The sequence below is a fragment of the Aspergillus tanneri genome (assembly GCF_003426965.1).
Source record: "Aspergillus tanneri strain NIH1004 chromosome Unknown AapTan_5_pilon_pilon_pilon, whole genome shotgun sequence".
Lineage (NCBI taxonomy): Eukaryota > Fungi > Ascomycota > Eurotiomycetes > Eurotiales > Aspergillaceae > Aspergillus > Aspergillus tanneri.
Window position 1 is genome coordinate 2430262 of NW_022984632.1, and position 27951 is coordinate 2458212.

The following is a 27951-nucleotide window of genomic DNA, read 5'->3' on the forward strand; positions in this document are numbered from 1 at the left end:
TCGCAAGGCCACATATGGAGGCGTGTTTTATTTCTCAAGATAATGGCTTGGGTACTCAATGCTGCTTACAAGAGACGTCAATCGGAGAGGCTTGGCTATCAGCAGACAATCTTGAACTAACCTTTGAAGAGTCGAGATGTGCGGAACGCGATAGCGCCAAAAGAAGCTGAAGTATTGCCTATAGATTACTGCAAGGACTAATCAAGAGCTTCTCTGTGCTGTTTTGAAAGAGTCGAAATCCTTTCTATTATCGAATAGCGAATGACTAGCCAATTGCAAATTATCTTCCGGGGCTGTGGTTAGTAGTCTTCAAATTGTGAACAGCAAAATCATGAGACGAGAATGCAAAGAACATGTAGGATCAATGTCGACGTAAAATGTGGGCAGCAAAGTCAGGCTTCGAGCTCGTGCATTGGCAGAGAGGGTCGAGGAAGAGGTCGACCAAACAGGTCAACCCTCGATACCTAAGCTAATCTCCAGAAAGCATGCCTCTAAAAGACACGTGAGAGCGCAGAGATAGCAGAGATGGAAAGCTAGTAAGGATTCAGCATACCATGAAGAGGTCGAAACCCCTGGAATGAGTGTTTGGCTGTTTGTTGCTGCTGGATTCCTGAAGTCCCCCCGGACACCACCTCCTCCCTTCACCTGGAATTCCTCGTGTCTTGCGTATTCCACCTGAACTTCACAGTGTGCTTCACCAGTTTGGATAATCAAGGTTTGTTCAGTGCCTGCAACCTACCCCAACTTTCACATTACAGGTAGCCCAGTATTTGGGGGCTTATATTGACTTGGAATGCTGATGAAGTGTCTACACAGAATAGGTCAACGATGTCTCCTTCTCTCCCCAGTATTTTCTTCTAGCACCAAGGGCATTTACCTGGGTTTCCTGGTCCTAACCAAATTATCGTCTGCCAAGTTATTTGATCTAGCGTGACACGAGCCTGCTAGCATCTACCAATTCATCCCTATGAACTCCCACAAAGGGAGAACTTGTTAAACATTAGGCAAAAACCGACCCACTACAGATCACTGGAGCTTCTACCATTTTCGTTCCAATGATTTGGCCCTTCATAACCAGAAGGTCCTGCTAGAGTTTGGAAAAGAGGGATGAATATGATAATCGCCCCGAATCTAGGGAGGGCATTCAGCAGACAAGAACGAGCATTCTCACCCCACCTTTCTTTTCTTTTTTTCTCTTCTTGTTCTTTTTTTGCCAATGGTATGCTCCTCAAATATGTACATTTGAAGTGGAGCCATTAATTACCAAGGGAAATCCGGGGGGTTAATCCTATCATGCTGCATTTTGAAAATATAACTTGCTGCACAACGTGCAGGTCGAGTCGACAACGTGGAGATGGTCCCGGTCTCTGTCGGTCTAATGAGTGAAATGAAACGAGCTTTATTGACTCAGTAGTTGCATTGAACCATATTCAAAAGGGCAACTTATAGCTTGATGGCTCCATCATCAATGCGCATCCCGGATCGCCCATCGCCACATCACCGACATCAACTCCGTCCACAGACCACCTCCTTTCGCCATTCCCGTGGTATTCGATCAGCACATCAATACCGCTCATCATGCGTTTGTATATTTTGCCGGTTTCTCAATTGAAGGTCTAATCGAGTCCGTAACACCACATCCAGCGCATCCCATCCTCCGCACCCTGGAACTCATAGAATTGCACTGTAATACTATTATCAGTGAAGGGGAGTAGCTCTTTTCGAAGCCTGTAATTACGCTCATAATTCCATTTTGCGGCCAGAAAACAGAATATTCCCCTGCTCCAGCGAAGAATGAGGTGCGATGCGTCAATACAGGTCGGTGTGTAGGCCTGTGCTACTCGAAATGGGTCTTTGTTGAGGGGAATGTGATGAGCATAACGAACATCGGCATGGCAATAAGAACGTTAATTCTGAAGAATATATCCCATTTAGAGATATAAGAAGAGAAGTCAAAGCATGATTCGGGCTGTGTGCAGAATAGAGATGAGGCAATTACAAGCAAGGGATGAAACATTCATGCTTCCGCGCATCTCCTCATACCAGAATTTCATACGACCAGGAATCCGGTAGAAAGGGCACAGCAATCCAAAGAAAAAGGATTTATTAAACCGGTTAGTTTCCACTGATTCTGCGCTTACTGGGTATTCAGTAGGTTCTGCCCGAGTGGACTTTTCTGCATCTTCCTTACCAATTAACATGAACCTATCACGTGCCTAGCCTTTATCAGAACTTACTAAATAGTTATTAAGTATAGCTAACTATAAGGATCATATGGCCGTTAGTACCTAACAGGGAACTTTAACAATCATTCAATCATTTTGTCAAGTGCATGTGTACCAACTGGGGAAAGATCTTAGCATGGGTGCTGCCATGCTATTGATGTAATCGGCTGGCATATGGTATTTGCAATATGGAGCAGGAGTTACAGACTGAAACATGATATCAGTATCTTTGGTCTGCTGGCTCTCTTCTTATGTCCCCATTCTTCTTTTTTCACATAGGGATTCTTCCTGTACCTTGTTGAGTAGACCAGTTACCATATCACCTTAAGGACACAACAGAGATTCCTTCTAGAATCTCCAGGGTCTGTAATCGGAGTGGGGAAACACGTCTGATGTAATTCTTAATGGGGGAGACGAGGCTGGATCGCAGTGCATGAGAAGAGGCAGTTCAGAGGACCTGAATTCAAGTAATCTTATCAGATTCCTACCTAAAGTCCGGCGGTGTCCTCTTCGGCACTCAGCCCCGAATATCAGCTGCAAGTGCCAAGATAGCCCAATTGGCTTTTGTATCACCATTATTCATCTCCAGGGTCCAATGCCAACTGACGTGAGATGAGTCACGGAAGGGGAAGGGGAAGAGGGGTGATATACAGAATCGGAAGGCGGTACGGCCCACCAATCCTCTGCTCCGTGTCCGATACCTCCCTCTATGCCGAATTCCGATGCAACCACGGGAGGCACAATAGGGACTACGGAATTTCCACCCCGGCCCTCATGCAGGTGAAGACAGACTCTATCTTAGGCCCATATTATACACGTGTAGATCGTCGGCAACATCCAAAAGGTACTACTACTAACTCTTGGCGGCGGGCAAGCATCTGTTGTCGTGCCCTAGGCAACACGGCAGAACTATTAGATAAGAGAATGGCCCCTACCTGATCGGTAACTGCAGATGGATGCGATTGGTTTAGGATTTGCATACATGGTCCACTCCCCTCGTCATTGGAGTGATCACCGTAGAAGATGAAGGGATAATTGATAGACAACCCAACAGAAAGTAGTATAGCCTAGTAGTAGACTGGTCAGATAATTCCCCCAGACTGGCCATATGATTGAAATGGCGCTGTGTACTCCGTGGAGTTAGTTGACTGTAGGACGATTTGTCAACCCGGGCGGTCTAGATAGATAACCATGGTGGACGACCGACACGTGGTGGGGGCCTCTCAGTCTCGGGCGGTCTTCTTGATAATACTAACACCACCAAAGCCCGCTCTCTCCAATCGAAGAGTTTCGGTACCCTTCTGCATCGGATCACCTTATGGCGTTTCCTGCGGCCCGTCGCTACTTGTCCTGGAAAAGAGGAAAGAGTGGTATTACCGCCACATCCTCCCAGTCCCAGCCCACTCTCCCTCCCCCTTACCCACTCCACTAAAGATATATAACCAACCCACCTTCCCACCCACCCACTTTCCAGTTTACCAATCCCTTTCAAACTCATTATCTCTAACCAAATACCCTTCACTCCAACCAATTCCTTCAAAATGTCTGGACTCAAGGCCGGTGACAGCTTTCCCGCTGACGTTGTCTTCTCGTAAGTCCCCCCTTATGTAAATTTTTTTTCTCAGGGACCTCCTATCCTAACATTGGATCGTTGCACAGCTATATCCCCTGGACCGAGGAGAAGGGTGAGATCCAAGCTTGCGGTATACCCATTAACTACAACGCTTCCAAGGAGTGGGCCGACAAGAAGGTCATTCTCTTCGCCCTCCCCGGTGCTTTCACTCCCGTCTGCTCTGCTCGCCACGTCCCCGAGTACGTTGAGCGTCTCCCAGAGATCCGCGAGAAGGGTGTCGACGTCGTTGCTGTGCTCGCCTACAACGATGCCTACGTCATGAGCGCCTGGGGCAAGGCTAACAATGTAAAGGGTGATGACATTGTATGTTCCTTCTACCCTCCATTGCCGTTGAATTCCTTGATCAACTAACCCGGCAGTAGCTCTTCCTTTCTGACCCCGAGGCCAAGTTCTCCAAGAGCATCGGCTGGGCCGACGAGGAGGGTCGCACCAAGCGTTATGCCATCGTCCTTGACCACGGCAAGGTCACCTACGCTGCTCTTGAGCCCGCCAAGAACCACCTTGAGGTAAGTTGGATATCTTATATCTCCCCCATCTGTCTCCTACGTGGGCATTGGCTCATCATGTCTTTTAGTTCTCGAGCGCCGAGACCGTCATCAAGAACCTGTAAACGCACCAACTAAAACGATAGAGGGTCTAATAGAAGGCGTCGCTATTCTGGTGGGCTTAATGACCTGCAAAGGCAAACATTCATGTTAGAGTTAGACTGCCCACTCAAGAATACAACGCGATTACGAAGCAATGAGAAATATCTTCTTTGGATTTTTTTTTTTTTTTTTTTTGGACTCCCGTAAACGTGCTATGATGTCAGTGCCCATAACCTTAAAAGCTGCGTAGTACAAACTAGCTTCATTACCCCAGTTTCCAACGATCTTGGGCGTTTTTGTCCCCTCAGGCCTTTATTATTGGTTGCTGCATGTGTGCGTGTGTGGCTTTTTTTCGGCCGGGAAAGACGACGCGCTAAATAAAGCGCCTCTGGGCATAAAATTGATTCGAGGCCCGACCGAGCACTACGAGTGCGAACCACCAGAACACGAAACAGAATTTGGCTTTCCTCTTCGTCGTCGTTTTAACCCTCTACCCTTGGCCAAAATGGCCCTCAATCCTCCTTCGAAGCGCCCTGCTCAACCGGGCAGACATAATGGCTCCGCAGCAGCCCGGAAGCGCGCCAAAACCTACGACGCTCGCACTTTGGCCGTCCAGTCTGCAGACGCGGCTCTGTCTGCTTCAGGAGAGCTTGATGTCGCTGCGTACGTTGGATCTAGGGAATTTGAGATTCGCGCCTTGGAGGTGGGCATACAGCGGTCTAAGACTGCCTTGACCACTCGTGCGTTCCAGCAGGTGCCTAGGTCGATGAGAAGGAGGACGGCAAGTCATAATGTGAGGAGGGTGCCGAGCAGGCTGAAGGCACGCGCAAAAAGAGAGGTATATGGGTAGTTTTCTTTCGTATTGTTAAATAATCCTTGAATGAGTTGAATCTCGCTAATTTTCCCACCCTCGAACTAGATGATTGAGGATAATACGCCAACGGTAACAGCACGACGAAGGAGGCCAACAGAACTCATGCGAATTCGATTGGAGACCGCCAGACGTCTTCAGAATCTGAATTCCAAAACCAAAGCGAAACGCGCCGCTTCGAAAGCCAAACATTGTAAAGAAACGCAGAAGTCCTTGGAGGAGTCCGGCGCTCATGCCTTCAATATTGCCCCTCGTGTTCCTAAGATTAAGAAATATAAGCTCTCGCGCCCACCGCCGCCCGATTCCAAATATAAGAAGCGCCAACGACATAAGACTTGGCTTCCCACGCACATGTTCCATGCGAAACGAGCCCATATGACTACGACGAAAGATCCTCTCTGGCGATTTGCAATTCCGCTATCTCCAACGGAGAAGAGCTATAGGCCTTCACACCGGGCAAAAGGGGTTAGGGGGGCTGTGGCTTGGGATATGAGCTATATGTCTACGATTCAGCTGGAGGGAACAGAGCCGGCTTTGGAGAGTGTTTTAAGAGCTGTTGGTATCAATGGGGAAGATGCTTGGGGCCCGAGGGGCAGGAAATGGAGAGCAGGGACAAGAAGCTTGCCGGTCTGGACTTTCGAACGCGAACGTCTAGAAAGACCTATTGCACCAGTTACGTTGATACAGTGTGCTGAGGCCCGTTCGGAGGATGTGGAAATGCTAGACGCTGACAACACGGCTGCTCAAAATGAAGTGAAGAAGAAAATGAATAGAAAGAAGATATTCGTCCGAGTTCACCCGGCTGCATTTCTGCAGCTGTGGAACGAACTTCTCAAAGTTTCGAAGCAACAAAACCCACCGGTCATGATCGAAGACCTTCGGTTTGAAATTGGGAGCATCGATATTACCGGTCCGGGCTCGGCCGAAGCACTCATCTCGGCCTTAAAACCATTGACGGAGGATGGGAAGGAGGCACCGGAAAACAGCCCAGAGGCTACCTGGGGATCGTTGCTTGGGGTCTCGAATCCTTCTTCTCTGCCACAGAACGCGCTTATTGCCTTTTCAGCTTCCGATCCCCGTCTTCACTTCCCACCTACGAAGATGAAACCACGAACCTCCGATACCGAGATGCAAAATTTGGCCGTTCTGTTATCTACATGGCCTATTGATAAAACGCAAACACCACCAACACTTTTCGACCGTCGTGCGCGATTAGCCGCAGCGCGCCAACTACCTAGCCAAAAGGCTATAAATCGACGGCGTACAGAAGCTGGCCCAGGGGTATATGCGGCGCCTCTACCTTCGGATCCAAAGATCCCAATAATTGTCCTTGCGACCCGGTCGATTGCACAGTCTAGGAACAGCAATGCCCCGGGCACCTGGACTGTTCTGCTCCCGTGGAAATGCGTACTTCCTGTGTGGTACTCTTTGATGTACTGCCCGCTGTCCAGCGGCGGGAATCCGAGATTTGGTGGGCTGAAGGAACAGCAACAACTCGCGTTTGAAGCTGGGGAGCCTTGGTTCCCCGGTGATTTCCCTGGGACAAACGCCGGCTGGGAATGGGGCTTGCGCGAGCGAGAAAACTCCAAACAGGAATGGGAGCGGAGACCTAAGGGGCGGAGAGCGGAATTCGACAGTCTTGATTTGGGGAATGGCAAGACCGGAGAAATCGGACGAGGTTGGGCGTGCGACTGGGAGAAACTTGCTCAAATTGCATCAAACAGCGCCATGTCGGCTTCCAAGATCACGAAGAAGACGCAGAGTTCCAAAGCCCAGAGTGACACTGTCTCAAACGCAGAAGCCAATCCTCAGAACGACGTTACTACTGCTCCCCCACTTGGTATACACCAGTTACAACCGGCCAAGGCTTCTCGTGCAATAAACGGCCCCCCAACTACCAATGGAAGTGGAAATCCTGCTCTCGCCACGGTCCAAATATCATTATTTAAACGAGGCACTCCTACTCCTCGAGCTCGTATCTACCGTCTACCTACCACGAACCCAGAACTTCGACAAAAATGGCTCTCACTCGCCTCCAATAAAACAGCCGAATTAATAAACATCACACAGGAACGACTGCAGTCATCGTCCGTGAGTTGTGACCCTGCCGTAGGAAAAGAACATATCCAGCAGCGTCTCGCTGCGTCTCTGATCTCTCTCCCTGCCGTCGACGATCCTCGCCAGGAATATCTGCCTCTTCCGCTCGAAGAGGATCTCATTGGGTTCGTGACGACCGGAAATTATAATCTCTCCGAAGGAAAGGGAACCGGTATCGGGTCGATCATGGTGTCTAAAGTGATGAGTCAGTCCGGTCAGCAGAAAACTAAAGCTCGTGAACAAAATATGTGTATTGTTCGGGGGGCTGGTGAGAGGGTAGGAAGGTTGGGATATTGGAATCTTGTTTGAAATATAATGTGTCTTGCCCATTGTATGGAAACTCTGAAGTGTGTTTTGGGTTGAGGTACCCTGTCTTTTGTTTTTGCCTCGAAACAATGTAAAGTAATGATAAATCTATGATAGTAAGATTAGATTTGGACAGTCCTGCACGGTCTGGAAAGTGGCATGCAATGAGATATAGACCCAAGATAATAAGTAGATAGATAGCTATACAGATACACGACAACATAACGCGAAGGATCCCACGAATCTATTGTGTACGGAGCACAGCACATAGTCACTTTCTCCTTCCCCTACTCCTCCCAGACACACACCTACTCCCCTCCCAGAGCAGATCCTTAACCAACAACGCGATCCACAAACGCCTCCTCAAGTCGAGCCACTTCACGCTTAAACCCCTCAACCTCCTTCCAACAATCTAACGGCCGCCGATCATTCAACCGCAGACAACTCACAACGTCCGCCTTGGCCTTCTCCACGCCAGCGTCCAAATCTGCCAATTTCCTCCGACCCTCCAGTCTCGCTCGCAGCTCCTCGATCTCACTGTTCACCGAACCACTCGAGATATCCCGGTTGATCGGCTCCGCTACCGCCGGCGCAGGGGTATATTCATATTCACGGCCGGCGAACGGAATCCGCGGCGCGTCCAGGTCCAGTGATCCAGCCGGATAGCTGGCATTCGCTGCTGCGGCGGGGGAGTACGATGGCCCGCTGCTGGTGTCCTTGACTTCTGCAAGGCGTTTCTCGATCTCCGCGAGGGTTTGCTGTTCACGCTCGCGCAGGCGTTCCAGTTCCTGGGAGACGCGGGCTTGGATCTGGAGTTCGAGGGTTTTGGAGCGAGCAGAGTCCGTCTACGTGAGTGAGAAGAGGGAGTTAGATATTTGGGGGATGGTCCGTGGCTTGTGCAGGATATCGTCATACGCACCTCGGTGTTGGACTGAAGGGAATCGACGACATTAGAGGAGAATTGTATGGGGGAGCCGCTGGAGAGAAAATTATGTTAGTCAGTTGATCGGTATGGATGGTTGTGAAATGTGGACGTATGATTCCATCTTCTTTATTTGTCTCTCTCTGACAGTATTTTTTTTTTTTTTTTTTCCCTTTAATGCTCCGCTATATTGAAGATCTCCGCCAACAACAATGGGACAATGCTGCCCAGGTCTCCTCCCCAGACACTGCGCTTCACATCCAAAATCCCTCGCATAGACAGACTTATCCCTGGGCTAAAGGAATTGAGAACTGTGACCAATACATACCTCGAGAATATATGTTTGGAGCCCGCCGAAGACTCGGGCTTGGAGCTGCTGGAGCCCATGATGGTTATGGAGACGGGAAACGAGGGTTTGAGCTCCTTTGCTTTCCCGGGGAGATCAAGCGTCTTCCGGGGTCTTCAATTGATGGCTCAATCTCAGAAATCGGTGGTAGCAGGGCCGTGGGCAAGTCCAGCGTCGTTCAGAGGGATTCGCACCTGTTCATCGTTCCCAGCCGACTTCCGCCGGTGGTCACGTGCGTCATTGCTTAGTCATTTGACACTTTCCTGATCTAGCGTTATGTTGTTGGCTTTTTTGTTGGTCGACAATGCGAGGTCTTGCAATATCTTGGTTTATTTGTACTTATACGGATTGGATCACAGTGCGATGGAAAGACCTTTAGATATATCATTTATATCAAATCTAGAGGATATCAGGCCCTCCCCAGACGTACGAGATCAATATCTATAGTATTTATGAGGGGGCAGTATGCACTAGCAAAAGGATAACTATCTGTCCATTCACAGGCATTACTTGATCCCCAGGTACTAGGTGAATATTCTGCAGTTTAAGACGACTAAGCCGTCATCTCTTCCCCGCCTTCTTAGACAGACTCCAGACTACCTACTCCTTGAGTCCTTAGTACTCCGTGCTGCAAATCGGTACAACCTTCCATGCCATCTCCAGCCAGCAACTCAACATGATAAGATGATCAGAAATGCGACGAGGATGGGGTTCACCAATCGCTGAAGGTGCCACGGAATGGCAGGCTTTTCCACTCGCTTCCCTGGCCGTCCCTCCCTGCGATCCTAACCATTGTCTCTCACCGGAGGCTCCCCACACCGTTTCATGGCGTCATGGAAATACCCTGCCACGTACCAAGCATGTAGGTAAGTAAGTCAGGAATAGCAATACGATAAATTCGATTTCCCTGCATACAACTGCAAGCCCACCGGATAAAACAGGAGCAACGGAGCCCTGGAGGAATCGTGGGCTCCCCCATCTTCCGGCGAACCCGGTGATCCTGTTGGTCTGCTCTCCGACAAATGCCCACCACTGACCTCATCGACCCCTCCTGGATGTGGATGCCATTTTCTCTTGCTTGCACTTCATACCAGGGATTTATTTGATTCCACAGGGTCACGGTTTTTCTGGGCTCTTTTTTTTTTTTTTGGCCCGCGATTTTTTTGGGAATTGTTTTTTATTTCATTTTTGCTCCCACCTTATTCCCTCTTCCCCACTACGGACCATTCTTCTCTCCTGTACTTCCATCCAACCTTGGTCTCACTTCTTCCCTTACAATCTTTCTCTCATCGTTACCTTCCTTACAGCCATGTCATCTACCGTATTGGACGAGGCCACGCGGATTGCCCGCCAATTCGACTACCCCGCCGCCGAAGTCCAGCGCGGGGTGAAGGAATACATTCGCGAAATGGAAGAGGGGCTAAGTAAAGAGCATACCACCCTCAGTCAGATCCCGACCTTCGTCACGTCGGTTCCCAATGGCACTGAGAAGGTACCTGCTTGATCGGAAGAGATACGCTGCATTCCACCTGCCGGTCTAACTTTTTTGCCTAGGGACTCTACTTGGCCGTGGACCTCGGTGGCACCAACTTCCGCGTGTGCTCGATCGACCTACACGGCGATACCACCTTCTCTCTGACCCAGTCCAAAATCATGATCCCCCGGGAATTGATGGCGTCGGGCTCTTCTAAGGACCTTTTCCTCTTCCTCGCCCGACAGATCGAGGCGTTCTTGCGCATTCACCACAACGAACACTTCGAAGCTCACGCCCGACGCCGACGGGAGGGGAAGACTGAAGAGGAGCTCTTTGACCTGGGATTTACGTTTAGTTTCCCCGTGCGCCAGATGGGAATCAACAAGGGCACGCTGATTCGCTGGACGAAGGGTTTCAACATCCCCGATGCCGTTGGGCAGGACGTATGTGCGCTCCTGCAAAATGCCCTGGATGAGTTGGACCTTCCCGTGCGCGTAGCCGCCCTCGTTAACGATACAGTGGGGACGCTCATGGCTCGTTCATACACATCCCCCGGCGAAACGGGGACGTTCATTGGTGCGATCTTTGGCACGGGGACCAATGGTGCCTACGTGGAAAAACTCGGTCGAATCCCCAAGATGGAGACCATTGAACACTCCGACTACGATAAGTCGACAGGCGAGATGATCATCAACGCCGAATGGGGCAGTTTTGATAACCACCTTAGCGTTTTGCCCAACACTGTGTACGACCAACGGCTCGACGCTGACAGTAACAACCCGGGCGTCCAAATCTTCGAAAAACGAGTCTCGGGGATGTTCCTGGGGGAGATCCTGCGACGCGCTTTACTTGACATGTACCATAACGGCTCATTGGATCTCTTCAAGCCTAGCGAGTCGTCGGACGTTCTTGTCCCCGAGAACTCGACCCTGTTCAGGCAGTGGGGTCTCGACACCAGTCTTCTGAGCACCGTCGAAGGTGATAATACCCCGAACTTAGAACAGACCAGGACCGCGTTGAAAGACCACCTCAAGATTGAACGGGCGAGTATCACAGACTGCAAAGCGGTGCAGATCCTTGTACACGCCATTGGGAAGCGCGCCGCACGCCTTAGTGCAGTGCCACTGGCTGCCATGTTGATCGCCACGGGGAAGTTGCAAACCGAAGATCTAGTGGATGTTGGTGTCGACGGAAGCCTGGTCGAGTTCTACCCCAATTTTGAAGGATATATCCGCGACGCGCTGCGAGAGGTGCCGGAGGTGGGCCCTGGTGGTGATAAGAAAGTGCGTATTGGCATTTCTAAAGACGGGAGTGGAGTTGGAGCTGCCTTGATTGCCCTCGTTGCCAGCAAGGAGGAGGCCAGGAAGAAGAAAGCAAAATAAAAATGCCCCAGCATTCGGAAAAGCATCCGTGGATAAGAGTTTATTCTCTGTACCTTTCTTCGATGCGTTCTCTTCTCTTACGCCTTTGAACCGAATTTGTTGTCCGACCCCGTCTGGTCTACGGAGCGAAGGTTGATCTAGAATCAAAAAGGGTTGGTTTCTGAGCATGCGTCCGGTGTTAGTAAGAGTTCCTGGGAGGAAGGGTGGTGTACTGGTATAAAATATATCCTTTTTTTTTTTTTTTCCTTTTCTTTTTGGCGTTGCATGTAGTTGTCAAAGATATCCTATGGCAGGAACATCGAATTTCATTTTGCATACTTTCTTCTCTCCTTTCTTCCTTTCCTCTTTTTTTGTTTTCCCCTTGAGTTTGCCCCTTGCTTGACCTACTTTATCATTCCAAGCATGCTTCAGCCTCGCGAGCCTAGAAGACACGGCATAAATGGGCGATCTCGTCACACCGATCGGGGCTCGGGATCGGAAACAGCAGGATCCGTGCATGTTTGTGCCCGTTCTGCATCAGCCCTGCTGAATAGACAGTCTCGGAAGTAGTCAAGCTTTGTAGCCGAGTCTGTAAAATTCAAATTAAAATGTAAATTGGGGCTGGCTAATGTATGTCACATTTCAATAGTGGCGGGAGGGAGTCCAGATGATCCCATTGGGATCGGTAGCTGAAGAGCACTGTTACCGATGATGAAGATAAAGATGACCTGTTCGAAAAAGAAATATTTCTCGTAGGGTTTGCATATGTAATTGTTGTACGGAGTATGGAGTACAGAGTACAGAGTTCTTTAATAAGGGCTGCGTGAGTCCTAGAGTGCTTGTTCACTTGCGATCTAGTTAGGAATAATTAAAGTATTAGTTAAGTGCTTATTTACCATATGACTAATCACCGGTGGATGCCCCTACAGTAGATGTAATTCAAGATAGGCTCAGGATGAAATGCATAATTATAGAATTCTCTGGTGTCTTTTAAGGTCCATTTTCTGGCAATTTTCTTATTATTATACATAGTTCGACGGATAAGATTGCATCCTGAGCCGACATCTAATATTGGCTGGGAACATCGTGGACATCGGTGAATCTTCCATGCATCATATAAACCAAAGCAGTACGGACTATATTACCTAGGCTGTCGTCAGTCTAGTCTATTGTTTTCTTCTTTCCAAGACGTAAGCATGAGTGTGTCCAATCGGAGAAGGCTAGTGGTTCTACTCTGTGGTACCCTGATTATACAAGAATTCCCTCTCGAGTAGTAAAACTGTCAAAGGAATATTCAATCCGACGAATACCAAAGGCAGTCCAAGAGAACGATTGGAATCAGGTTACACAATTACGTGGGAATAAGTCAGACAGAAAGAATTCCAAGTTATGTATACACTTACAAAGTTATACATTACATTCTGTTTGCTCATCAAGTGAATACCTAATATCCCTGTCAATGCCGAGTATCGTTTCCTCTTGTGGAACATCCAACACACAAAATACCACTCGTTTTTCTCTCACCTAGCTGGTTCGATGTTCTCTTTGACCCCCCTTGCTAGTATTTCAAACCCTTTTATCTTCTTATGTTAAGCCAAAGCTGTTAATCACGTCCTATTTCGTGGCCCATTTCCCAATCTATACACCGTTCAAGTATCATGCAAAATACCCAGGGTGAGTTGGGCCCGCAACCTGTCGAGGCCGCTCCATCGTCATCGCAGACAGATTTGATCGAGAAGCAAGTTCACGACAGAAACCATTCGATTGACAAGGAGAGTACACTGGTTGAATCTATACGAAATGCAACTCCACCAAGAGTCCTAGATGAAGCAGAAGCGCAAGAGTCAAGAGATAGGGATATTAAAATGCAGATTCTAGGGGACAGAGAGATGAATGAGAGAGAGCTACAAGGGGAGGAAGAAAAAACAGAAGTGGAATACCCCGGTTTATGGAGACTGATACTGATTACTGTTGGCTTATGTCTCGCGATCCTTTGTTTGTCGTTGGTGAGTCCGCATCATGATCCCGTCATTCTGCGTCTCTCTAGCTTACAATATTGGCCAGGATAACACCATCATCACCACGGCAATCCCCAAAATAACAGAGCAGTTCAACTCCTTGGAAGATGTTGGCTGGTATGGAAGCGCTTACATGCTCACAACGTGTGTCTTTACGCTGTCATTCGGCAAGCTCTACACGTATTACTCCACCAAATTGGTCTTCCTGATCGGTCTATTTATCTTCGAGATAGGTTCCTTGATCTGTGGCATCGCCCCTAACTCGGTAGCGTTGATCATTGGACGTGCTGTGGCCGGTATGGGAGCCGCTGGGCTATACTCGGGAGCCATCTTGATCATCGCCCAGACAGTGCCACTGAACAAGCGACCACTGTACACAGGCGCACTCGGAGGTGTATTTGGTATCGCCAGCGTAGTTGGGCCCCTGATGGGCGGAGCCTTCACCGATCACCTCACCTGGCGATGGTGCTTCTACATCAACCTGCCCCTGGGTGGACTGACTTTTCTTTTCGTCCTTCTGTTGTTCAAGGCGCCCAAGCCGGTCAAGGCTCGATCGACTCTGAAAAACCAAATACTAGAGTTGGACTTGCTTAGCATGATATTCTTCTTCCCAGCTGTTGTCTGTCTACTACTCGCGCTGCAATGGGGAGGTAGCCAGTATGCCTGGTCCGATGGTCGTATCATCGCTCTGTTCGTTCTCTTCGGAGTACTCATCATTATGTTCATCGGCATGCAGGGGTGGCAGGGAGATAGGGCTACAGTCCCTCCTAGATTGCTGAAGAACCGCAATGTTTCGGGTGCCATAGTATTCAGCTTCTGCTTATTTGGAGCTTTCCTCGCGGCGATATACTACGTAGGTGATACCCGCCAAAAAGTAGTGGCTTAACTCGTCTTGCTAATAGACCTTGACCAGATCCCGATATGGTTCCAGGCCGTGAAAGGCGTTTCCGCAACCAAGTCCGGTATCATGAATCTCCCAATGGTTTTAGGTGTGACCATTATGTCGCTAATTGCGGGGGTTCTCACCACCGTATTCGGCTACTACACGCCGTTCATGCTTTTATCGCCCGTGATCGTCACCATCGGTGCCGGAATGCTCACCACCTTCAAAGTGGACTCGGGTTCCCCAGCCTGGATCGGATACCAGGCTTTATTCGGCCTTGGAGTGGGCATGGGATCACAACAGCCTATAATCCTCTACCAGACGGTGCTATCGCCGGTAGACGTGCCCACCGCGACGGCCATGGGGATGTTCACGCAGACCCTGGGCGGCGCCCTCTTTGTCTCCGTTGCGCAGAATATCTTCAATAACCAACTTCGGGGGAACATGGCGACCCTGGCGCCTCACGTGGACGTCGAGAAGGTGGTCCAAGCTGGAGCTACCATGCTGCGACATGTGGTCTCGGAGGTGGATCTCCCGGGGGTTTTGCAGGCATACAGCGAATCCATTACGCGGACATTCTTTATTGCCGTTGCAATGGGAGTGATGGCGCTCTTTGCGGCGCTTCCTATCCAGTGGGTTTCGGTGAGGGGCAAAAAGATCGAAATGGGTGCTGTTTAACACTTCGTGTTTCCAACGCTTATGTCCTGCACGCGAGAAACTTCATATTAGTATTTCTTTCGAGCTTCACGGTGGATAGTTATGGAGTCCGTGAAGTGATCCAGCGAGCCAAAAGAAATACAATTGGCCTACCTAGATAAGCGATTGGGTACTGATTTACTCTTTCTATTAAATGATATAATTTCTCTAATATTAATGTATTATCTAAATCCAAAGATAATGGACAAGGATATTCCAGTCCATAAACCCTGCCAATGGATTCTACACAGCCGCATATAGACTCAGATAAATACTCCAGACAACACCACACGCACTCCCAAACACCACCCTCCGTTCCACGGGAACAACCGTAAACAGCAGTGTCGACACAACAGGTCGATACTTGAGTCGAGCTATCATGATAGGTGTGAAGTCCTATAGATATCAGATCATCCTGAACGTCAACATCAACCCACCATCCCCCCAAAAAGAGAAGAGAAACAAACCTCCCAAACCAACTCCCAACTCCTCGTCCACCCCATCCCCTTCAACAGATTAATCAAAACCACAAACAAAACAATATTCACGACTGATCCCACCGTCTGATCTAGCAGAAACTTCATCGAGAAATTCCACAGGCCTGATCTCCTCGTCTTATTCCGCGCCGCCGGTTGCAACCACGCAGGCTTCTCCTTCACTGGTAGGAGATCAAGATCAATATCAGGGTCGAGATCGAGATTGAGATCGTCTCCATCGCGCTTCTCAGCATCAGAAGTAGTGCCTCGTTTCTTCTTCTTCTTCCACGAGGGAAACCCCGGATACCATGCCTCGAGGTAATTCTGCCATGAGAAGTTGATGGGGAGGATGAGGATGGCGTAGGTGACGAATTGGAGGAGAGCGAGGGTGTTGAGGGAGAAGGGTCTCTTTGATTTATTAGTATATTCTATGTATTTTTCTAAACCTTATTTCTGTTTGTGTTTATGCTTGTGTATTTGGGATTTGTCTTGGGTGGAATTGATTTACGGAAGAAAAAGAAATCTACGTACGTTCTTCTTGTGCTGGTCTATCACTTGAGCCAGGAGGTTGGAGATTGCGTTGAGGATGGTGGATTGGATTAGGGTGGCGGTGAAAGGGGAAGGGGGCATTTTGAGGATTTAGGTGGTTGTGAGAAACATGGCTGATCTTCAGGTTAGAGTAGGATATGGCAGATCTGCTCTGCTAATGTTGATGGAAGGTATAAGGTCTGTGGTTGAAGTTGGAAGTAAATAGTGGGTTCACGTGTGGGGGGCACGTGTCCTCTTCAGGAAATTTGATTGCGGTTTTCCTTTTTCAGCTCGTTCCCCTCTCTGGGTCTTCATGTCAACCAGTTCATGAAAATGCTTCGTTATTGAATCTACCAGAGATAAAAACAAAACAGCTATCTTAAAACTCTACACGCCTCGTGGATTCGGACTGCAGGATCTCCGGTAAACCAGCACATTTGGACCGTTCTTGGCGCTCGTGAAATGATCCACCAACGCCAAATGTCCTCCGGCGTCCTCTCCTGTTCGATCGGCATACTCAATATCAAACAGAAACATCAACCGTGCAATCGTGAGGCGCATCTCCATGAATGCCATTCCCTTGCCAATACACCCACGGGGCCCAATACTAAACGGACAGAATGCTTTCCGAGCTACCTCAACGTCATCCTTGCTAACAGTCCATTTTGTCTCGTCCGTCTGGCATGTCGCTCCCTCGATCCACCGCTCGGGCAGATATGCCTGTGGCTCCCGGTAGTACTGGGGCTGTCGGTGGATAGAGTAGGTTGGGGTTCCACAGTCGGTGCCGGCAGGCAAATAAACACCATCCACGGTGGCGCCGCCTTCCATGACTTCGCGCGGAATTGCTCCGGGCACCGCGGGCGCCAGACGGAGCGCCTCGTCAATGCATGATTTCAGGTACACCAGCTCATTCAGCTTGGCGCCAGTGACAATTTCTTCGACCGAATCAAAGGCCTCGCGGACCTCCTTCTTCAGCAGATCCATGGCTCGTTGGTTTCGTACCAGGTAGAAGATGGTGGCTGCCAGGGTGGTCGAGGTCGTGTCGCTGCCTGCGATCATGAGCACGTTGGATTCGCCCCAGAGTTCAGGCGTGGTGAGCCCTTTGCCGGTCTCGGGGTCCTTGGCGTTGAGCAGGTAGTAGAAGAAATCCTTTTTGGAGTCATGGCCAGCCTTGGTACGCTCTTTGGCTCGTTCATTGGCCTCAACACGAGAATTCATGATGAAATTCCATCGGTCGTTGGTCAATCGATGGATGACAATCTGGTCCAGATGCCAGCTATCCAACGGCATCCAGAGTCCGCACTGATTGAAATTAATGTCCAGTCAGACTATGCCTAATCCTGCAACGCAGACAAGGATCAAACTCACCACGTAGTGCCGATTCGCAGCCCGGTCAACCAGCTCGATCAGCTTGCGCCGGCCACTAGAAACTAACATATCAAAACTCTTCCCGAAGCACAATTCCCCCATCACGTCGTAGGTGAGGTAACTGAACCAATCACTCATATTGCGGACCACAGGCTTCTGCTCCCCGGACTTCTGGCCATCTCCGCCCAGAGCCGCGCAGAGCTGCCGCACATGCAGAAGCATGACGTCCTCCATGCTCTTCAGCGCCTGGTCCGAGAACGCCTGGCTCAGCACGCGTCTCTTCCGACCATGCATGGTCTTATCGATGGCATTGTGCGTGTTATACACGCCCTTGATGGCCGGGAAAGCGTTGTAGAAGTCGGCCTTCTTCAATCTCTTCCCATGCCCATAGATATCATGCAGTCCCTGCGTGGAATTGATGGAGACGAAATTAGGCGTCACGCGAACATGGGTCCCATACCGCTGATGCAACGCATGAAGCCACAGATGACGATCACCTTTCAACCCATGATATAACTGAACCCAAGGGGTAATACTGGCCAGAAACGGACCGGGAATGTTACGAAGGGGATGGAACAGACGATTATAGGTAATATAGACGAACGTCTACCACGATCAGCCAGCCCATTCACCCCAGCAACCATGAGAAAAAAGGGAGGAACAGAACATACTAACGCCCCCACCAGGACCAACGCCCCCCTCGCCACTACCCCAAGCGACAATACCTCACACAATGGCTCCAACAACATGATAGTCTAGGAATTCAAGAAAAAGCTTAGTCACAATGACGGAATGGACCCAACCGACACTAAGCGCCTCCAACCGAAACCGGACACTTTCCCCGCATAAATTCGTCTGCGATTTCTTCGACTGGTCAGTAGGATATCAGAGCCAAGTGATTGGCAGGTGGTTTTTGGATTGTGGGTAAAAGGATGTTTAACTTGGTAAGAAGAGCAATTCATTCCCCGGAGTCGAGGCTCAATATATATTGATTTCTGGGCTCGGTTAGATTCGGACTTAGACTTGCTTAGTTTTGGTATCTTTAGTAACTATCTGCGCAGGCGACAGTAAGGGATGACATATGCTACAAAATGCGACGTGGTCATCTGGATGGTAAGGGGATGAGATCGTACTTTCGTTGATTGGTAGGTTTGACGACTTGGATTTATTCTGAGGTTTAGGTTACTACTATCTATCCTGCGAACTTCCGGTATACCATTACTTACGTGCTGATGATTGACGGAATTCCACTGAGAAATAAGTGAAGTAATGAAGTAAAATCAAATAAAATGTTGGAAACCTTCCAAGCGTGCATTGCTGATGGCGGCAACTCTACGTAGGAGGAACGTCATTGAATGGGTCAATCCAATCATCTAACTACCTCACATATAACTTTCTAACTAACTAACTTACACCTACTTACCTAATTACCCACACTTAGTTACTTAAACACTTATGACGGATTATCTGATTGGTGTAGTCTATTCTCTATACCACAGATATACATATATACACGTGACAGTATCAGTTTTGTCTTGAAGTCCAGCGGATCCCAATGTATCCGATACGTAGAGTATGCTCACAGGTGGATGCGGCTGTTCGGCAGGGAGAGTTGAATTAGAATGTCTAGGCCAGATCTGCAGTCTCTCGAAAGTTGAAACGAGTATGTCGTACTTAAGGTAGGTAGCCGCACTAGTTTTTGAGTTTCGCATCAGTCGGACCTAACCTCTCCTGGCTTCTGACTGACTTGACGACCATACAATATCTCGTAAAAGATGTCTAGTTTGGTAATATCAGGGCATGTATTATTTCATGTCTGTACAAGCTTTAGTTAAGCGTATCCGTATGCTCCACCATCTAAGATCCATTGTTCATTATCATCGTTATCGTCCTGAACACGGCGCCACGTCTGTTGTCGCTCTTTGCGTGCCGTGTTTTCCGAGACTTTACCATCCGCCCCCTTCCATACCGGCCGTAAGAGTCCTCCGGCCGCTAGAAGGGGGTTACGACTGAACGCTTCGTCGTTGCTTGTTCTCCCCGTGTCATGACCAAGAGTCTCTTCCACTTGAGCCTGCTCTTCCTGCTCCTCTGCAGATGGGCTCGGCTCCGCCAGTCCAGCCGAGTGATAAACCCTGGTCAGCCGACCGCCTTTGATATCCAAACTCATGATGGTCTGCTTTTTCTCCCATTCGGGACGCGCTTTGTCTTCCATTTCGCGCAGGATGCGCTGCTGCTTCTTCAATGCAAGTGCCCGCTGCGCAGGGCTCATCCATAGCGTCGATGCAACATTCGGTGTCTCGAAGTCCGCCGCCTCATCCACGACCCGCGTTCGTTTGGCGTTCTGCGCCTGGAACTGAAGCAATCGGTCCCGATGCACCTTGGCTGCGTCCAGCTTGCTCGAGCCACCACTACCGCCGAGCCCCGGTCCCCCCCCATGGTGGATACCTTCGTTATGGGCGCGCATTTTCTCCTGTCCTCGCTCTGCTCGTAATTCCCGGATCATACTCTGTATATCGTCGCTCGATAGGAGCGGCGTCCCGCAGAATGAACACGGCTGTAGACCTTCCAGCGAGCAGATTATCTTCCCGCAATTGAGACAGTTAGGCGCAGGATCGAAGAGTGGGTGTAATGTAGCGTAGCAATTGCAATTTTGGCCTTCACCACTGAGTGTTGGGTTGGTGGACACCTCCAGGGCGGCGATCGCAGCCGTCAGATCCGAGATATTCGTCGTCGTTAGGGAGCCCTTCGATGCACCTGTGCCGCCGTGTCCATGTCCATGTCTCGAAGAAGACGACGATGACTTCGCCGTCTTCGACTTCACATTCGGGAGAAGATCCGAGATCACCGGTCCCGACGCGGATGGTGGGTTTTTACTTGTGTTAACTGACTTTGGGACAGGGGATGGCGCCGGTGACGAGGAGGCGGAGGAGTCCTCCCGAGATGAGGGTATAAGAAACTGGGTAGTAAGTCGCGCATCCGATCCTTTTTCTACGCCACCTGTCTGCTTCTCTTTCCCGATCCCTCGCGACGACGATGCAGACATGTAATGCTCCTCCTGATCTGCTTTCCTATATCCCCCGGTTACATTGCCGAAGTTCTCCGGTTGGCGGACAGGGCCAGCGATGTGAAGCGGGGGTTTCGTCTTCTTGCCCTTCTTTGACGGAGTACCCGCGGCTGGGCTCGAGGTTCTGGTGGAGGAAGCGGAGTCGACAGCTCGAGGGTGCGGTGCAGGAGATTCTCGTCGGGCACTGAATGAGGCGATGAATTCGAATGCGGCGGGGGAATCACCCAGGAGGTTTTTGAGATGCTCGGCGCCTTCGTCTTTGGATAGGCTGGCAGCGTAGCTGAGAATCTGCCTGAGGGATTCTTCGTCCAGGGGGAGGATCTGGGACAGACGGGGAACTCCCCATGCGAGAAGGTTCGTGTCAGCCATGGAGGGAATGGTAGGGGCAGTTCATTCATGAGGCAGAAGAGTGGGATGAAGTGAAGCTGTTCGATCTCCTTTCTGGACTAGCGCGGTGGAGGCCGTGTTTTTCAGGCCGCCATGACGGACACTGCAGCACGTAGAGCATCACGTTGGATTCTATCGGTAATAGATGTTGAGTAGACTATTCTATGTTCTGCGTTTGGCTACATCTGTGTGAATTAACCGCAAACTTTGGATCCTGGTACTTTGGCCAACTATTGTACAGTGCGTAATGCAGACTGCATCAGCGTCGTCATCTATCCCTAAATGAAACTAAAGCAAAGCAAAAATAGGAAAGCCAGGGCCGATCGAGTAATAACAGAACCGCGAAGCGAAGGGGGAAAAAAAAAAAAAAAAAAAGTAAAAGTAAAAGTAAAAAAACGACGCCTAGCATGTCCCAGACTTTTCGACATGATGTGCTAGAGAAGGTCCCCGGTGACGCCTTTGATGCCGTATGTACGTCAAGATCGTTAAAAAAGAAAAGAAATGGAGACTATGTCCAAATCCCGTCTCCGACACAGACACACCTGTATATCTGTAAAGAAGACAATGCAGACTCTGTAAAAGACGAGGAAAACAACTAAGGAAGGGAAAGAAGGAAGAAAGAAGAGAGAGCGACTGATATCCTAGGCAGGTCCTAGGCATTGTCCCCGTTCGCCTCGCCTTTGATGTCACCATCACCGGAAGCTGCAGCGTCGGCAGCCGCAGCCATGTCCGGCGTCAGGCCGTTCTTCAGCTTACTACTGGGTACAGGGGTTGGTTTTTGACCAGAGAGTTTCTTGGGGGCACCCAGCTTCTTCTTCTTGGGAATAGCGGATGGCGTATCTTCATCCAACGGACGTTTGGGAGGGGCGGAGGTAGGGGTGTTATTCCCATTCTCCATGGGCGTTTTGTTCCGGTTGATCTGTCGCCCCGATAGGCCCAGGCACCGATCAAGGTGTTGCGCAACCCGCGTCACGACGAAGTACCTCGGACAATTCGGACATTTGACCGTGGGGAATGAGACCTTCTCCGGCGCATTTTGTTTAAAGGAACCATCAGGGGTCGTAGGAGGACTCGAAGCTGGGGTATTAGACGTAGTGGTTTGTTTTTTCTTCTTCGGGTTCAATTTGTCGGTCGCGAACGGATTTCCGTGCACATCATAGCCGAGCTTGTTGATCACCGGCTGCTTCTGGCAGTACTCTCGATATGGATCAGGGGGCGGCCGGGCGCCGACCCCAGTGACAGGGTATAGAAGACGTGGTAGTCGGCATTCCGGACAGATGATTTCCTTGGTAGTGTGAAGCGGGTTCCCCTTGAGGAAGACCTTTCCATCTTCGAACATGGCCCCTTCGGTTTCCACGCGGAGATCTTTGAACTCTTCACAGTCGGGGTCACCCGAGTTCAGCGGGTTGGTTGCCTTATTGCCGGACTCTTCTCGTCGTCTGGTTGCCTCGTCTTCGGCCTTCTGTCGGGTCACAACGACGGCAGAGCGCATACGAGCGACCTTTTCGTCGCGGTGGACTTTGGCAACTATATCATGGATGATGTTGTAGAACGTGTTATTGAGGATGTCGCAGGTCTGACAATGTTAGCCCGCTGGATCTGAAAGCTCCACGACAGCCAGATGCCATGCAACCCGCCGTACAACGACGCGACGTGGAAACGAAGCCGGCAAAACATACCAGCTTTGCAATGGTCCCTGAAGGGAGTGAACTTTCCTGCCCTCCTGTTCCGTTGGAGTCACCCATTTTAGAGTATACGTTTCTGTAGAACGAGAGGGTATGGAGTCAGACATGTTCAAGAGTATCGAACAATGGAGGTGGTGGAAGTGGTGAGAATAGAACAGTGAATAAGCATAGGGGGTCAGCAACTAGGCCCGTAAATGGAAGAGCTGCCTATTGTCGCATACACAATAGAAAGCACGCAAGGAATTGGGAAATGCAAGTCCTCATGAGGTCCTACTATCCCCGTGCCTTACGATGCTCCATGTCATAAGACTAACCTTAATTATTCCCAATGTAGCCAGACCCAGTATCCAAGACAGTGCCCCAAAAGTACCGCGTTATACCGAAGTAAATGACCTTCAGCTCAACAATGAGACTCCATGTACTTCTGTGTTGTATAGGTCGACAACAGGAGTCAAGGACGCGGCGGAGCAGACCGATGAGTCGTGGTCGACGGATGGATCGGCGGAACAATCGATCGAGAGACCAACCAGAGTCAATAGAGTAACGAACAGAAAGAGCAGCTATTGAAGTCCATCTGTCGGCCAGCAGTGGTCAGTCAGGGAGGGATTGCTGCTGTCTGTGGCGAGTGGCACGGTAGGGAGAATCAGCCGACCGAGCGTTGGTCTCTCACGCAGGGAGGGCCCGCTCACCTCTGTTCACATCCGATAAAAACCGACCGTATATATAAAGTAAGGGGAGCCAACTCCACGACCTAGATGAGAGGCAGCATGCGACAGTCCCACCGCGGGGTTTGTCAGGGAAAGTCCTGGGGCGAGTCGCTGGGAGGACAGACAGGCGAGACGAGGCTTTGTGCTGGCCTTTTGCAGTGCATCTTATCTTATCTCATCTCCGCTTTTTCTCTCTCTTAGACAGTGTTGCCTCTTTGTTTCTCTTGTCTCTTGTCTCTGGTTCTTGTCTGGGACTTCCCTTGGATTCTGGACTATACGTTGACCATGGCATACCAGTTCTTTGCAAAAGCCCATCAGTCCAACAAGGCGTCCACTTCCCCCCCTCGACCCTCTCCTCTCCCTTCGTCCTCATCCTCCGCTCAGAATAACCAACACACCACGTCTCCTATTCAACCTCCATCACTCGTGGCTCTGCAGAACTCGTCCTCGTCGCATACCAATATCGCCGCCAAACTCAAACCCCCAGTGGGTGGAGACCCGATCTTCCAAACCGTGGCCTACCCTCATCCCATCGAGTCTGGCTATTCAACTCCGCATCCCCACGTCACCATCGAGCCCGTCAGCACCGCTCACATACCTTCCTTGACGCGAATCACCGGTCTTCTACTTCCCATCCGCTACCCAAACTCGTTCTACACTGCGACAATCACGGACCCCGTGATCGCGTCACTGTCGCGCGTATCCATCTACCATGATCACCCGGTAGCAGCAGCGGCGGCATCGCCGTCGACGCCCGCAGTCAATCTGGGAACGAGCACGGGAACAGACAAAGTCATTGGAGGCATCCGATGTCGACTGGAACATGTTCCTCCCATGATGGTTCAACAGCTCCCGGCTCAATGCCTCTCGCACCCCCGAGATCCGACAAATCTGTATATCCAAACGCTTCATCTCCTCTCTCCGTACCGAGGCTGCGGTATTGCTGCCTCTCTGCTTAATTCTTTACTCTTCTCAACTCCTCCATCTTCTTTTTCTTCCTCCTCCGGTCCCCGTCTGACCTACCGGGTCTCTCCGCTGGTGAAACATTACAACATTCGTACCATTACGGCCCACGTGCACGAAGCCAACGATGAGGGTCTGAAATGGTACATTGCGCGTGGGTTCAAAGTAGAGGATGGGGTTGTTGAGAACTATTATCGTCGTTTGAAGCCGTCCGGCGCGCGAATCGTGAAATTAACCCTTCAGTGGGACAATGACGATCCAGATGTATGTACCAGTCCCGAGTCCCGAGTTCCGAATCAACTTGAGCAGCCTGTGGACGATGGAAACCTCGCCTCCCGAGAAGAGGAAGATGATGACGATGACGATGACTGGGAAAAGGTCGAAGCGGACGATGACGATGACCTCGGCGTTCGGCCGTTCTCAGGCTCTAAACTGCTAGATGCAGACGATAGTATGCGTAGGAAGCGAAAGGCCAATGACGAACCGCAGCGATGATAGTTATTTGTTTGGGTATTGCTCTTGTTCGGCCTGCTCCAGTTTCGTATCATTTTCTATCCTTTCCTTCCTTCCCCCCCCCCTTATTAAGCCACCGAGGATACCCCTGAATAGTCGCTTACTCAAGATGTACAGTCCTTGCTGTGTTTGGTTGATTTTGTCCGCCTTTGTGTTTTACAGGTGAAGTACATAACTACGTGCATGTGGTTGACTCTTGGGGTTTGTTTTAGTTTATAGGTAGACAAACACCGTGATACTTGTATATCCAGTAAACCATGCACAGTAGGTCATAAAGTAGATTATTATCAAACAGATATATGCACAGTTAATTCAAAATTCCAAAAATATACAACCATTAGCTACATACATAAAGACTGAGAACAAGACCGAGATCAAGCCCGATCTAAACAAACAAGGAGGGTATCGACAAATAGGAACGTTTATAAAATCATCAACGCATGTCCATTAGGCAATCAAACCAAAACAATCAAATGCTATAATTCTCCGCATGCAGAAAGATCTCATCCCTGGATGAATCCGTTATAACGTGCTGCTGCAGTCGGGCCGTCGTGTGCGCCACCTCCACCCTCATACTGGGAGGACCACAGACAAACACGCAAGCCCGACGACCAAAATCCCGCGAATACTCGGTCAGTAGACGCGGTATATCCGGACGCATGTAATCAATGCGCCATCCATTGCGTCGGTGTAGTGGGAGGGATGCGAAGCGCGGAACACCCCTGGCCGTTGTCGTCGTCGGGGTCAAGGAGAAATCAAACGGAGAGTTCTTCTCGACGCTGTCAGGTGTCCCTGATCCTGACCCTGTACCTGTCCAGCTGTGGTATTGGGAATAGTGTCTGCTTGTGTTGATGGGGGGCAGGGTGCGCGCGGGGGCTGGGACTGGTAGTGCAGTTATTGCGTCTTCGTTCTCGCGACGAAGCTCATTTTCCATCTCCGGGTCGCCGGCAGCTTCTTCGCGGATGAATGCGGAGTCTCGTTTGTCGAAGCCCTGGAGTGTATGGTAGATTTTCTCTTGGACGAGGTCAGAGGAGGAGAGCCCGCGGCCCTCCGGATATAGAGGGGAGGTTCCAGTGGTGAGGAAGAAATGGAAGTGGACGGAGTTAAGTGGTGCAGAGTCTCGGCAGATTTGGAGTTCTTCTTTGAACCATTCGACTGATTCCGGGTTCCGGAAGGCCCAGACGACTCGGACGGACTTGGTCACTGCTTTGTGGTCGCGCATTTTTTTGATCAGATCGAGGAGGTGGCTCGCAATGGCAGTGATGCCGCTTCCACCAGCGAAAAAGGTCACGTCGTCGAACGCGGCCATGTCGCGGCGCATGCCTCCGTACGGACCTTCCAGGAAAGCGGTCCAGGTCTTGTACGGACCGTATTCAAAAGCCTTGAGGAAGACTTGGCGGGTGAAGCCGCCGAAGGGTCGGAAGACGAGGGCGAGATCCCGGTGCTCCTCCCCATACTCGGAAGGGAAGTCATCGCTGCAGAGAGAGGCGATGGTGAAAGGGTGCCGTCCAAAAACGGAGATGCCTGGCATGCGCAGGTACACGTACTGGCCCGGTTTCCATCGCATTCGGGTGGCAACAGTCACCTTGACAGCGTTCTGGGGAAGGATGGTAATTGCAGACTCCTCGCCAATCAAGAAGGAAAGCCGTAAAGGGTTGGTCCAGTTGAGATAGAGGACTCTCACAATGAGCGATGCCACCCAGATCGCAACAGTGGCCCAGAGATAGTCCCACGATGTCAAGAAGTTCTTGCAATGCCAGAAGAGCATGGCGAGAAAGAAAATGGACAGCGGCATATGTACCGTCACGAAGAGCTCATACATCCATGATCGGAGGATGGGCAGGGAATGGAGGCACAAGACTATCAGAGGCACGAGAGCAGCGAGGCCCGTTCCGTAGGTGTATATATTTCGTGGAAATAGTTGCTGATAGTATATGAAGGACTGGCTTTCCCAGACGGGTGCCACATAGAAGGGAATCATGTGAATTAAGCTCAGGAAAAGGCAGAGGTAGCCCGCCCATCGATGAAGCACATTCAATCTCTCATGACCGATACCGGTCAACATACTAATGAAGTTGGCTCGAGTGCTGAGCGCAATAATCCAGGGGATCATGGCCACGGCAATCATTCCCGCGCGGATGGCCAACGGAGGGGACCCAAGTGCAATGGAGGTGTAGTAGAGAGGCTGCGGAATGAACGAATAGAGCGTGACGAAGATCAGGGCCGCCAGAACAATAGCGGATGCCCCAAGTGATGGAAGCACAACCCGGAGCTTCCATACTCGTAGCACTGGCAATGGCCGATAGAAGATCCAGCGCACGAATGCGATGGTGTTGTTGATCGGCGCAAATGTAGACACCGAAGACTGTTCTTTCACGTTCTTACTGCCCGGCAAAGGACCTCGAGCTGGGAAAAACCGCGCAGTGGAACTGTCGGTGGCCGCACTTGGCAGCTCATACTCATTCTGAGAGCTACCAGAGCCGGGTGAAGCTGCCGTGGGATCCTCCTTGTACAGGGCGATTCGGATCTTGTCACCCCATGTATGGTAAAACCGCACCACCGTTGCGATGCCAAGTAGAATCACACAGAAATATACCCAACCCAGGCCGTATTTACCAGCCCGGGACCATGGGTCTCTTTGAAGCTCAGCGATTTGCGCTGGGGAGTAGGATGCAACTATGGGGATATTGATTCGCTTCGCAATCGAGACAGCCGAATGCCATAGAGTCGACATAATGCTTGCTTCTGGAGGCAGTCGGTCACGTCAACACACAAAGGGAACCATTAACACTGATCGACAATTACAGAGATTATTTGCTGGACCTCGACGCAATATTCTCC

General features: G+C 50.3%; 11 protein-coding genes across 11 annotated transcripts; 5 read left to right on the plus strand and 6 right to left on the minus strand.

Moving 5' to 3' along the window:
* Positions 1-3766: 3766 nt before the first annotated feature.
* Positions 3767-4468, plus strand: ATNIH1004_010219 (peroxiredoxin family protein; the record flags this gene model as incomplete). The annotated part of the gene is made up of 4 exons (XM_033574794.1): positions 3767-3816; positions 3885-4161; positions 4221-4364; positions 4433-4468. The coding sequence occupies 4 exons, from the start codon at positions 3767-3769 to the stop codon at positions 4466-4468; spliced, it is 507 nt and encodes a 168-aa protein (XP_033422812.1).
* A 482-nt stretch (positions 4469-4950) lies between these two features.
* On the plus strand, positions 4951-7722 carry ATNIH1004_010220 (ribonuclease P/MRP protein subunit POP1; the record flags this gene model as incomplete). The annotated part of the gene is made up of 2 exons (XM_033574795.1): positions 4951-5283; positions 5365-7722. The coding sequence occupies 2 exons, from the start codon at positions 4951-4953 to the stop codon at positions 7720-7722; spliced, it is 2691 nt and encodes an 896-aa protein (XP_033422813.1).
* Positions 7723-8051: 329 nt separating this feature from the next.
* Positions 8052-9028, minus strand: ATNIH1004_010221 (Mic19 family protein; the record flags this gene model as incomplete). The annotated part of the gene is made up of 3 exons (XM_033574796.1): positions 8052-8564; positions 8639-8696; positions 8970-9028. The coding sequence occupies 3 exons, from the start codon at positions 9026-9028 to the stop codon at positions 8052-8054; spliced, it is 630 nt and encodes a 209-aa protein (XP_033422814.1).
* Positions 9029-10296: 1268 nt separating this feature from the next.
* On the plus strand, positions 10297-11843 carry glkA (glucokinase glkA; the record flags this gene model as incomplete). The annotated part of the gene is made up of 2 exons (XM_033574797.1): positions 10297-10479; positions 10542-11843. The coding sequence occupies 2 exons, from the start codon at positions 10297-10299 to the stop codon at positions 11841-11843; spliced, it is 1485 nt and encodes a 494-aa protein (XP_033422815.1).
* A 1637-nt stretch (positions 11844-13480) lies between these two features.
* ATNIH1004_010223 (MDR family MFS transporter) lies at positions 13481-15401 on the plus strand (the record flags this gene model as incomplete). Its single annotated transcript, XM_033574798.1, has 3 exons — positions 13481-13828; positions 13887-14693; positions 14754-15401. 3 exons carry the CDS (start codon positions 13481-13483, stop codon positions 15399-15401), a joined length of 1803 nt encoding a protein of 600 aa, XP_033422816.1.
* A 261-nt stretch (positions 15402-15662) lies between these two features.
* On the minus strand, positions 15663-16525 carry ATNIH1004_010224 (uncharacterized protein; the record flags this gene model as incomplete). The annotated part of the gene is made up of 3 exons (XM_033574799.1): positions 15663-15815; positions 15887-16303; positions 16427-16525. 3 exons carry the CDS (start codon positions 16523-16525, stop codon positions 15663-15665), a joined length of 669 nt encoding a protein of 222 aa, XP_033422817.1.
* Positions 16526-16810: 285 nt separating this feature from the next.
* Positions 16811-18540, minus strand: ATNIH1004_010225 (cytochrome P450; the record flags this gene model as incomplete). The annotated part of the gene is made up of 3 exons (XM_033574800.1): positions 16811-17725; positions 17792-18397; positions 18463-18540. 3 exons carry the CDS (start codon positions 18538-18540, stop codon positions 16811-16813), a joined length of 1599 nt encoding a protein of 532 aa, XP_033422818.1.
* A 1082-nt stretch (positions 18541-19622) lies between these two features.
* On the minus strand, positions 19623-21224 carry ATNIH1004_010226 (C2HC5-type zinc finger protein; the record flags this gene model as incomplete). Its single annotated transcript, XM_033574801.1, has 1 exon — positions 19623-21224. One exon carries the CDS (start codon positions 21222-21224, stop codon positions 19623-19625), a length of 1602 nt encoding a protein of 533 aa, XP_033422819.1.
* Positions 21225-21894: 670 nt separating this feature from the next.
* ATNIH1004_010227 (SGF11 family protein) lies at positions 21895-22987 on the minus strand (the record flags this gene model as incomplete). Its single annotated transcript, XM_033574802.1, has 2 exons — positions 21895-22818; positions 22922-22987. The coding sequence occupies 2 exons, from the start codon at positions 22985-22987 to the stop codon at positions 21895-21897; spliced, it is 990 nt and encodes a 329-aa protein (XP_033422820.1).
* Positions 22988-23919: 932 nt separating this feature from the next.
* On the plus strand, positions 23920-25092 carry ATNIH1004_010228 (GNAT family N-acetyltransferase; the record flags this gene model as incomplete). Its single annotated transcript, XM_033574803.1, has 1 exon — positions 23920-25092. The coding sequence occupies one exon, from the start codon at positions 23920-23922 to the stop codon at positions 25090-25092; it is 1173 nt and encodes a 390-aa protein (XP_033422821.1).
* Positions 25093-25579: 487 nt separating this feature from the next.
* Positions 25580-27844, minus strand: ATNIH1004_010229 (putative metalloreductase transmembrane component; the record flags this gene model as incomplete). Its single annotated transcript, XM_033574804.1, has 1 exon — positions 25580-27844. One exon carries the CDS (start codon positions 27842-27844, stop codon positions 25580-25582), a length of 2265 nt encoding a protein of 754 aa, XP_033422822.1.
* Positions 27845-27951: the final 107 nt, after the last annotated feature.